This window comes from Cyprinus carpio, chromosome B6 (assembly GCF_018340385.1).
Source record: "Cyprinus carpio isolate SPL01 chromosome B6, ASM1834038v1, whole genome shotgun sequence".
In the NCBI taxonomy this organism is placed as follows: Eukaryota; Metazoa; Chordata; class Actinopteri; order Cypriniformes; family Cyprinidae; genus Cyprinus; species Cyprinus carpio.
The window spans coordinates 18,150,051-18,161,683 of NC_056602.1; the positions used below are offsets into that span (position 1 = coordinate 18,150,051).

Here is an 11,633-nt window from a genome sequence, read left to right on the forward strand (position 1 = left end):
TTGGCAGTAGCAACTAGCAAGTTCCTGTACTTGCTTTACAGCAGCAGTAGCAATAATCTACAACAACAGCTATAACCAACAGCAGCAGTAATTCATTAGAAGCAATCCTGACCAGCTCCCTTCACATCAAAACTGCCGTCCTGTTTTTTTTTTTTTTTTTTTTTTGCCTATTATTTGCATAAAGTTGAGCATTTCTCTTTAATACCACTTTGCTTTTGCTGATGGGAGCAAATTGTATTCATATTACCAATAGAAAATAGCTTACCCACTTCAAAGTAAAAAAACCTTTCCTCTTCCTAGCAGTTCTCTTATATTATCTCTTTTTTTCAGTCATATGGTAATGAGAATAGAGACAATACACACAAACAAAAATTACAAATTAAACAAAAAAGCTAGGTTAACAGATGAGCGTGTTCCTAATGTGAACAAGCCAATTACGGTAGTTGAATCAGTCATACAAGAGCATAATACTCTCTCCTGAGTGCTAAATTTAATCTCTACCACTTAAACTCTATTTTCATAATGACTTTCACCTGTGCCTGCATCAGGGGAAGTAGCAATGCGGTTATATATGGACCTTAAATATTTAATTCCATATGCTGTAATCCCAGAATAAGATGACCTGCTTTTAATATTAGCTATGTCCAAAAAATCTGCATTCATAGGGATCTCTCAATCTAATTTTTGGATTTCATCCTGTCTATTAATAGGCATTTTTACATTGTACACAGTCATACCCTCCCTACAATATCCAACGATCCTTTGCATGCAGTTTATGAATAAATTGTTCATGGATAAATTATTTAAAATGATAAAAATATATTTAACATTTTTAGACATTTTAAATTTTATAAAAGTTTTTTTTACATGACTATATTTGCTTGGTTTTGGGCATTTCTCATTTACTGCCCTTGAGGTTGTGGCACAAACAACAAACAACGGAATGAAGAAATGTTATTTCATCATAAATTTTTAATTCATTTTGGAGCACACTATCATTGGATAAATATAAAAAACCTATTTATCCTCCATGATATTTCAGACCGGTGAGACTATTCTTGTCTCCACCCAGCCTTATATTCTCATACATGATTCATAAAACCTGCAAGTTTACAATTATTAAGATTAAGAACCAAAGATCCAGCAAGCCTATGTGGATAAAAGTTTACTTTTTTTGAAGAATGTAATATATGGACTTATTTGTGTTCTAGTTTTTTAACTTAAGGTAATTGCATCAAGTCAAAACACCTTTGTGCAACAACAAGCAAAATACATTTCTGTGTGAATTGTTCACAAAAACAAATCGTCACATTCAAATTTGAGCTTGTCTGTAAAAGAATAAACCTCAAGGACAACATAATGTGTTGAAGTGCACAAATCAAAATGAAAAGACTTGCCATTTCATTGTAAAATCTCTTGATAAAAGAGAGATGAAATATTTCTTTGGAAATAATTTTGTAACTTTTCCTTTTTTCTTTATTTTTGTCCATATGTTCTAGACATCATATTATTCCACTTTCAGGCAGGTGTACACTGCAGGTTACGCTACCTCTCTGATTTCCCTCATCTCTGCCATCTTTGTGTTTACAGCCTTCAGGTACAATGAGAATCCTCACAAAGCTCATGCAAACAAACACATTTTAAGAGGTTTGTGACAATTTGTTGAATAATTTGGCAATCTATGTTATTCTGCCCAAAACAGGAAGTTCCACTGCACAAGAAATTACATTCACATCAATCTCTTTGCCTCCTTCATCTTGCGAGCCAGTGCGATCTTCATCAAAGATGCAGTTCTCTTTGCCGATGAGAATACGGACCACTGCTTCATGTCAACAGTGAGGCTCGCCGGCTGTCACAGACATATGCACATTTTTTTTTTTTTTTTTTTTGATAGACGTCATTCAATAAGCTAATGCAAACAATTCAACATGTCAGAGCTCATGTTCCCAATCAGCCTTGTGGTCAGTAAACATATTAGGTCACAATGTATGACACTGCAGCATCTATCTGAAACAGAGAAGAAATGTCTAAGCTTCACGCCAGTTTCTGTCAGCATAGTGACACTAGCTTCCACTTTGCATCCACTTTTCCGCCCCTCTCAGTAGGAGTCGACTCATCTGTGCCTTAAAGGCACACTTTTCAAGATCTGCCTCCGCTAGAACTCACAAACACTTTCTTTGAAGTACAAAAACCACTTCTTACATAGCTAACACTCTTCTTCCCACTTCTCTGTGGTGGTATTTGTGCTGTTTCTTATCAGCACTACTTAATTTATTCACCCTAAAATTATACTGTTGAAACGTCTAAGCACTGCAACTATATCATACTTTTATTTGTAATGCATAGGTCTTAAAATTAGCTACATGCTGTGGCAATTTCCACTCAGACAGTATGTGTACTTTTATATCTTCTTTTGTCCTCTAAGAACGTACAGTACATCTTGACAGAACATTATAGCACTAATACTGGATTCTGAATGTTTTCTTCTTCAGAACTCTTGCAAGGCGGCAGTAGCTTTCTTCCAGTTCAGTATCCTGGCTAACTACTTCTGGCTGTTGGTGGAGGGGATGTATCTACAGACTCTTCTAGCTCTAACTTTTGTCTCACAAAAGAAGTATTTCTGGTGGTACATACTTATTGGCTGGGGTAAGTATGGGTACTGTAGAAGATACTTGAGGACATATTGTTATATATATGATAATGTGATGAAATATTACTAATTTACACTACTGTTATTGTCCAAAGTTTTTAATAATTATGTTTTTTTTTTTTTACATGTAAATCAGTAATATATCCTTTTTTTCTACAAAAAAAAAAATAAAATCTGGAAAGTGTATTGTAGTATATGATAGTGTGGCCTTATTCTGTATTATGTTCCATTGGTGACACCTGTAGGCATGAGATGGAATTTTTGTTATCCCAGTATTACCCTATTGAAAAGTAAATATACTAAAATGTATTTGATACTACAAATACATTTACATATTTATGTGCTTAATAAAAATACCCTCCAATTGTACTTTTGGGATACTAAACTGGTATACATAAAGTCGTCTGCTAAATTGGAACAACTAATTATGTACTTAATGCACTTTAATTGTGAGGAAGTAGTGCTGAAGTCCAACTAAAGATATACTGAAGTATATTTGATTGTGCTAAAGTGAAATATCTTGCATTTAAAGACTGATATTATTCAAAGATCATACAGTCCTCATCAGCCGTGGCATTAAAACATATTTTAGGCTTAATATTAAGAAATGTGCATTGTGCACATGTAGTAATCCAAATTATGTTTAATTATAATTTTAATATCAGTAAGTCTTGAGTGATATGTCAGTAGATACATTTAACATACTATACTTCATATGAAATAATGTATTTTAAATATATTACTTTTTTACTAGGATAGATACGAAGATATAAACCTATTCTTGATTTTGTGTCAGCATAGTAACACATTTTACAATTTGATGAGATTTTATTTAGTTAGTTCTGCTCTCTGTATCCTGTAGGTCTACCAACACTTATACTGACCATCTGGGTTCTAGCCAGGAATTTTTTGGATAACAAGGGGTAAGTCCAGATTGTTCTAAACTCTTTAAGCTACAGTATTGTGTGATATTTTGATATATAGTGATAAACACTGAATTTTTTTTTTACTGTTTGTGAAGGTGCAGTTACTGGTCTTCTCAAAAATAATCATAAGTTCATGTTGCAGGTGCTGGGATGACACAGATGTTGCTTACTTTTGGTGGATTATCAAAGGACCAATCACAGTGTCTCTCCTGGTAGAGTTCAGCAGATCTTATCAAATATATATGACTACATCCTGTATATAATGGAAAACATTGGTTGCAATAGAATTGTGCAGAAAATATACAGTATTATGAATTGTTCATGTGCCCTGGTTGTGCAATATCAAAATGGCATTTTCTAACATATGAATATAAAGTTAAAAAGTTATGTAAGACAGTACTGTATGTAATGTTTTAAATACTTAAATTTTCATTTTGCCCTAGTCATTTTGTTCGTTTCTTTCTGAATATATCCACAGTATGTTGATGTGTAGTGTTCAGTATATAAGCTGTTTCCTTCATTTATTATACAGAGACACTTTATTTTATAGATCAATTTCTTCATCTTCATAAATGTGATCCGGATTCTTGTGCAGAAGCTGAAGTCTCCAGGAATGGGTGACAGTGATACCAACCACTTCATGTAAGGAATATAAAGCACACTCAAAACAAAGGCAGCAAATAATCTAAAAATGTCTGATTCACAGACAATTGGCAAATACTTGTAGATCTGTGCACATGCAACTGAAGCAATGTGTTATTGCCATGTTGAAATTTTTAAGTTGCAAGTAGAGTTTTATTTATTTACAGCATGAACATTTTTTTACTCCCACACACATTCCCTCTAAAATGTACTTTCATAGTTTGTTATTAATCTGAAGTAATGCTGAACTTCATGAATACTTGTAGGAGACTGGCCAAGTCTACCCTTTTCCTGATCCCTCTGTTTGGCATGCACTACATGGTTTTTGCCTTCCTGCCAGAGAACACGGGAGAAAACGCTCGCCACTTTCTTGAACTTGGCCTGGGCCCCTTTCAGGTGTGTACAGCGCAGCATCTATGAAATTCACAGAATACTAATGCTCATGACTTCTGGAATTGTCTGATGTACAATATTTTGTGATATCACATTATATATGACTATTTGTGTCATATATATGGCAAAAAAATAAATATACACTATTGAGTAAATGTAAAATATATATGTAATATGTATATATAATATAAAATGTAATACCATCTATGTCAACTAATAGCGGCATATGTTTTACTTAGATGAGCTGTAGCCTATTTAATTGTTAATGCATCCTTACTGACTGACTGTTATACTGTGTTTCGTTGTATCTCAGGGTTTTGTTGTGGCTCTGTTATACTGTTTTCTCAATGGAGAGGTAAGCCACAAGTGTTTCCTAATAGTAAATAAATATACCAATGGTCAAAAGTTTAGAATAATTAAGATTTTTTTTTAATGCTTCTGAGTCTGAGTTTATTAAGGCCATGTGATACTGAAGACTGGAGTAATCAGCTTTGCCATCACAGAAAAAAATAACATTTTAAAATGTATTAAAATAGAAGTTATTTTAAATTGTAATAGTTATAAAGATAATACTGTTTTAACATTATATTTCGTCAAACATATGCAGCCCTGGAGAGCATAAAAGACTACAAAAAACATTACAAAATCTGATCTAAACTTTGACTGGTAGTGCATGTGTAAAACAGCAAATACATTCTGCTTTCAAAAATGCACATGCATTTGTTTGTGTTTTTCAGGTACAAGCAGAACTGAAGAAAAGACTGTGGAAGTGGCAAACACAAAATTATCTGAGATACAGTAAGAGAAGACGAACCCTCTTTACTGAGAGCAGCACAGTCACACAAATATCAGTTTTGGAGAAGTACAGCCCTAAGGAGCTGCCCTTAACTGATTCCCACAACAGTGTGTCATCCATTTGAAATCTTTACAATTCATCTCATTTCCTGTTTCTCTTCCCCTCTTTCTCTTTTTTGAAACCTCTTAACTGGTCCTTCAGTGAGATTCACTGTCCTCTTTAACCCTGATTGACTCACCTGCCTGTAATTTGTCAGTAATCCTGAAGATCTTGATTGTCTGGTTTAGGTGCGTTTCTTTAAGGTTGGAGTTAAAGGACACAAAGGCCAGTTTTGAAGAACCCTGCTCTAAAAGATTAAATTCATCGAAGATTTTCAAGTTCATGCAAATTCATGCATTGTGATAAAGTTATAAAATGCTTGCTAGAACAATTCAAAGATATTCTTTTTTTCTACACATTACTGAAACAAGCTTTCAACTTGATGCTGATAAGAAATTACTCTCTATTTATTCATAATGCAGAAGCACAAATCATATTTTATTTAAATTAGATGCACTGATTATTTAGAGACCAAACTAAAGGGACAGTTTACCCCTTTAACCCATTAAAAAAAAAAAAAAAAACAGCTTGCCTTCTTAAGTAAACGATGATCATAAAACTAATTTCTCCTTAATTTGTATTTGTCACTCCGTAGTATGGTCTGCTTGGCTTGAAAGTTGAGATTGCATAAATGTATAGATGTTGAACACACAGCTAATTGCCTTACAGTAAACAGAGACCTCATTTTAGATTCTCCACATAAAATAGCTAACGATTAAAGGTATTTTCATATTCATAAATGCATATCCGTAATCTCTTATTTTGTAAATTATTGTTCAAGGCTACATATTGCACAGTGCACTGGCCCTGTATGTATAAAGAAATATAGCATTTCTATAGGGCATCCAAAGTATTTTTCTTAAATATTGGGTATTTTCAAGATATTTTATTCATTATAAACCATGTTTAAATGTTTCAATTAAATAAATCATTAGGCTTTAGTGATAAAGTTTTATTAGAAATGCATGAAAACACAATCTGTCTTAGTACAAAGAGTACTTACAAAGTTGATACAAATGATGAAGATGATTAATAATATTGATATCATATCTTGTCAGTGTCGTGCGGTTGCTTAGACCTTTGTTGTGATAAACAGTAAAGTGTGTTCAAGTGCTAGCAAAAGACAGTGTATAGAAATACTCTTTGAGAGAAGCAGTTAAATCAGTGGAAGTTAAAAGCAGATCGTTAGTATACCGCGGCAGCAGTCGCGGCAGCCCTCCTGTTAAGCCCTCCTCGTGTGAAGACCGAAGAGTGTAAATACCATTGACTCTACCGTGTGACTCCACCAGACAGAGATACTGGCAAGGGATATAAGTATTGTTTTGATTAAACCTTTTTCCTACAACTTGTTTCACTTCTGTTTCAGTTTTTATAACCAATTCTAACTATGTGTTTCAAGATCCCTACTATCACTACCACTCGCAAACCACGCATCACACACTGTAGGCAACGCAATCCTAACAACCTGCACACTTTGCCTATGTCTGCTAATACACTACTTTCTTTTTCTATTGGTCTCTGGAATTACCAGTCTGCTGTACACAAAGCCAATTTCATTACTTCTATTATTAGTCATTCAAAGCTAAATCTCATGGCCCTGACAGAGACCTGGATCAAACCAGAGGACACTGCTACACCTGCAGCACTCTCCAATAATTTCTCCTTTTCCCACTCCCCCCGTTTTAACTGGAAAAGGTGGAGGTACTGGTCTGCTTATCTCTAATGATTGGAAATTTATTCCTTTACCATCTTTGGGTATCAACAGCTCCTTTGAATCTCATTCAGTTACTGTTATCTACCCTCTTAAAATCCATTTTGTAGTTGTCTATCAGCCCCCAGAACCACTAGGTAAGTTTTTGGATGAATTGGATGTGCTGCTCTCAACCTTTCCTGAGGATGGTACTCCCCTAGTTATGCTTGAAGACCTCAACATCCACCTAGATAAACCTCTATCTGCAGACTTCCACACTCTGCTTGCCTCTTTTGATCTCAACCGAGTGTCAACTACTGCTACTCACAAATCAGGCAACCAACTGGACCTTATTTACACATGACACTACTCCACTGATCATGTACTGGTTACTCCACTGCACACCTCGGATCACTTCCTCCTCACTCTTAACCTCAACATGGTCCCTGACACATCACTTACCCCTCCACATGTCATCTTTCGACATAACCTATGCTCACTCTCACTCTCCCAGCTATCTGCTATGGTTTCATCTTCGCTTCCTTCCCCTAAACTGTTAGCATATTTTGATACTAACAGTGCTACTGATACTTTCTGTTCCACTCTTACATCTTGTTTAGACACTGTTTGCCCCTTGTCTTCCAGGTCAGCCCGTACCACCCCTTCTGCCCCTTGGTTATCTGATGTTCTACGCGAACATCGTTCTAAGCTTAGAGCTGCTGAAAGGGTGTGGCGCAAATCCAAAAATACTACTGATCTTAATGTGTCTTAGTCACTCCTCTCTTCCTTCTCTGCTAATGTCTCCACTGCTAAAAGGACATAATACCATAACAAAATTAACAATTCGTCTAACTCTCGCATGCTTTTTAAAACATTTTCCTCGCTCCTTTGTCCTCCTCCTCCCCCTCCTGCATCAACTCTAATAGCTGACGACTTTGCCACATTTTTCATTAATAAAATGAAAAACATCAATGCACAATTTTCCACACCACAATCCGTCAAGCACATCTAACCAGCAAACATACACTTATTCACATCCTTCTCTTCACTCTCTGAGGTCGAAGTCTCCAAACTCATCCTTTCTAATCATCCTACTACTTGTCCGCTTGATCCTATTCCATCTCATCTCCTTCAAGCCATTTCTCCTGCAGTTGTACCTGCACTCACCCACAGTATTAACATATCCCTCCACACTGGTGTTTTTCCCTCAACATTTAGACAGGCTCGTATAACTCCACTACTTAAGAAACCCACCCTCAACCCAACTCTTTTAGAGAACTACAGACCAGTTTCCCTTCTTCATTTCATTGCAAAAACATTTGAACGAGCTGTGTTCAACCAAGTCTCTGCCTTTCTCACACAGAACAACCTCTTTGACAGCAACCAATCTGGCTTCAGAAGTGGACATTCAACTGAGACTGCTTGTCTGCTGAGATTTTGAAGCCCTAAGACTGGCAAGAGAATCCAAATCTTCAATACTTATCTTGCTTGATCTGTCCGCTGCTTTTGACACTGTTCTGACAGATCCTCCTGTCAACACTGCTGACAAAGGGCATCTCAGGAACTGCATTCCAGTGGTTTGAGTCTTATCTATCAGATAGGTCCTTCAAAGTATCTTGGAGAGGTGAGGTGTCCAAGTCACAGCATCTAACTACTGGGGTGCCTCAGGGCTCAGTTCTTGGACCACTTCTCTTCTCTGTCTACATGGCATCATTAGGTTCTGTCATTCAGAAACATGGCTTTTCATACCACTGCTATGCTGATGACACTCAACTCTACCTCTCATTCCATCCTGATGATCCAACGGTAGCTGCTTGCATCTCAGCTTGTCTAACAGACAAGACTTCAGACTTACTTCAGACTTATGTGCCCTCTAGAAGCTTGCGTTCTGCAAGTGAATGTCGCTTGATTGTGCCATCCCAAAGAAGCACAAAGTCACTTTTACAGACTTTTAAATTAAATGTTCTCTACTGGTGGAATGACCTGCCCAACTCAATCCGAGCAACCATCTTCAAGAATCGGCTTAAAACACATCTCTTCCATCTTTATTTGACCCTCTGACTTTAGCACTCTTTATTCTAATTCTATTCTTAAAAAAAAAAAGTCTAACTAGCTTTCTAATCTTTTTGTATTCTATCTGTTTTCTTTACATTTATTATACAATTAACAAAAGCAAAAAAAAAAGAAAGAAAAAAAGACCTCTAACACTAACTTGCTCTATTCTTTTTTTATCCGTTTTCTTTTTTTAAATTATATTATTTAAAAGCCCTTGCTACGTGTACTGTGTTTAAGCTAACTGAGACTTGTTATAGCACTTGTATATCATTGCTTTTTTGTTGATTTTGATTGCTTCCATTGTCTTCGTTTGTAAGTCGCTTTGGATAAAAGCGTCTGCTAAATGACTACATGTAAATGTAAATATGAGTATTTTGAGTAGTTATGAGTATAATAATGAATAATACTGTTTTGAAAATGGCCTATTTAAGAATCCTTTTGCAGTGCACACATCTGGAGCACTAGACTGTAAAGTTTCTTGTTTGGTAGAAATGTTATCTTGTTTTATTGTTGCTAAATGTGTTTGTAAATATATGCTTGCTGTAGCCTATATATTTGACTTGATGTACTATATTTGCCAACATTTGTTATTTGGTGTTTTAATTTTAAATATAAATTCATAAATTATAAATTAATCCATATTAACAACATCTATTTTTTTTATGAATAGTAATTTTAACATTGATTTGGAGGCACACATCAGTATTGATTTATTTTAATAGGTTATATTAATAAGTGGATAGAATATGAATTCGGGGCCGTGATATACAGCATATGCTAAAATGTATTTATTCTCTAATAGTTTTTAATGTTGTGTTGTGTCTTTTTCAGTTTGTGAAAATGTTACCCATTCAGATAACTTCTGTTGTCTTGATTGTGTAAGCGCTGTTGCTACATTCACCAACCTGCCTTAACGTATTCAGACGTGTATTATCTTTGTTGAATGTTAAATGTATGGAGTAAATATTTTTATTATGTGCTTTGTGATATTGTATTATGTTATATATACAAATGCACCTACTCTTACTGTATTTTTCCACAAAGTTGACCTTATTTATAAACTTACATAATTATCTGCAGTTTTTCTGCCTTTAACATATTATGTCCTAATACAAAAAGATTATTATTAGAAAAGTTCAACTTCATATTCACTTGTCAAAAACATTTAATGATGTTTCAATATGAAGTCTATAATGTGCAAAAAGTTTTACCATACATCCAACAAAAAATAATTTCACATCACAGTCAGTGACATAAAATAGCACAAAGAAAAACAACAAAAAGCCAGCAACTCTCCACAAAAGCAAGTTTAGCTGCAGTTAACATCATCTACAGTAGCACATTCAAATGAATCTATGTAGTCATTACAAGTCTGTCAAACCACTGTATTATTAATATTCTAAATACTACATTCTTGTTTTCTGTGATATGTTAGTTTAAAATCAGAAACAAAGTTTTCACATGTAGTTTGCATGAGGTCACAATAAGTGTATCATACTCCTCCATAAAAAAACAACAACAACAACGAATTTTCATATATTACATCTAAAGCCATAGCTTATTCTACAGTATTAGTTATAATACATTTTCGCTTACAGGAGGGAAAGAAAAACATGTAATTTGTCTTGTGAAATATAAAACCCCACACATTTTCATCTCCATACCTGTGTAACGCTCACAGTTTACTTTGTTTCCCATCAGCCCATTTTTATGTATATTCAGCAGTTGAAATGTGCAGTGGTGATTTCAAGCCCATGTGCTGAAAGTTCAGTCATTTCTGTTGAATGTTGTATGAGGTATAAATTGGGCAAGTTTTCTAGTTCTGGGTAAGTTTAGAATCTGTGGAAGCACTGCAATCCCACTGCTTTGAATGTGAGGTATCAGAGAAGTGTTTGTTAGACCAAAACATGTCATCTAAAATTTCCTCAACCTATTGTAACCTACAAAAAGCACTGTAATAATTCCCGGGATATAATAAAAATAGTCATTATGGGGTTTTAAGAAAGTGCACATGCTTGTTGGCCCTATGGGTAATACTTACTGATTTTTGTCACTGTGGTATTTTCTTGTAAAACAACAACAATATTGCTGTACATCAGTAAAAAAAGCCACCCACTTTCTTTGTGTGCTTTAGCGCCCAACAGATCACAGGAAATGCATGCATTGTTTAAGAGGAATAGCCAGCAATGCTGAGAACTACACATTTAAACAACCTTATCACCAAGAGCTCTTTAATCACAATTTAAATTGCTTAAAATTCTCAGTTTTTAAATAAAACCCCAGCTTAGGATGCGTGAAACACTAGCAGTTACACACTAGCTTTTGTGTTATTTTGACATTTACACTAAAAAGTATTACTAGTTGTTTCTCTGCACACAATCT

The 11,633-nt window shown here is 35.0% G+C and overlaps 1 protein-coding gene across 1 annotated transcript in view; it reads left to right on the forward strand.

Annotated features, from left to right (window-relative positions):
- Positions 1–6,046, forward strand: part of LOC109064942 (vasoactive intestinal polypeptide receptor 1-like) — a 30,588-nt gene extending 24,542 nt beyond the window's left edge. The window contains exons 5-13 of the mRNA XM_042726013.1: positions 1,500–1,597; positions 1,703–1,835; positions 2,493–2,646; positions 3,513–3,573; positions 3,719–3,788; positions 4,127–4,218; positions 4,485–4,614; positions 4,925–4,966; positions 5,349–6,046. Coding sequence (XP_042581947.1) covers positions 1,500–1,597; positions 1,703–1,835; positions 2,493–2,646; positions 3,513–3,573; positions 3,719–3,788; positions 4,127–4,218; positions 4,485–4,614; positions 4,925–4,966; positions 5,349–5,531 — 963 coding nt within the window. The 3' untranslated portion in view covers positions 5,532–6,046. The remainder of the gene's footprint in view (positions 1–1,499; positions 1,598–1,702; positions 1,836–2,492; positions 2,647–3,512; positions 3,574–3,718; positions 3,789–4,126; positions 4,219–4,484; positions 4,615–4,924; positions 4,967–5,348) is intronic.
- The last annotated feature ends 5,587 nt before the right edge of the window (positions 6,047–11,633 follow it).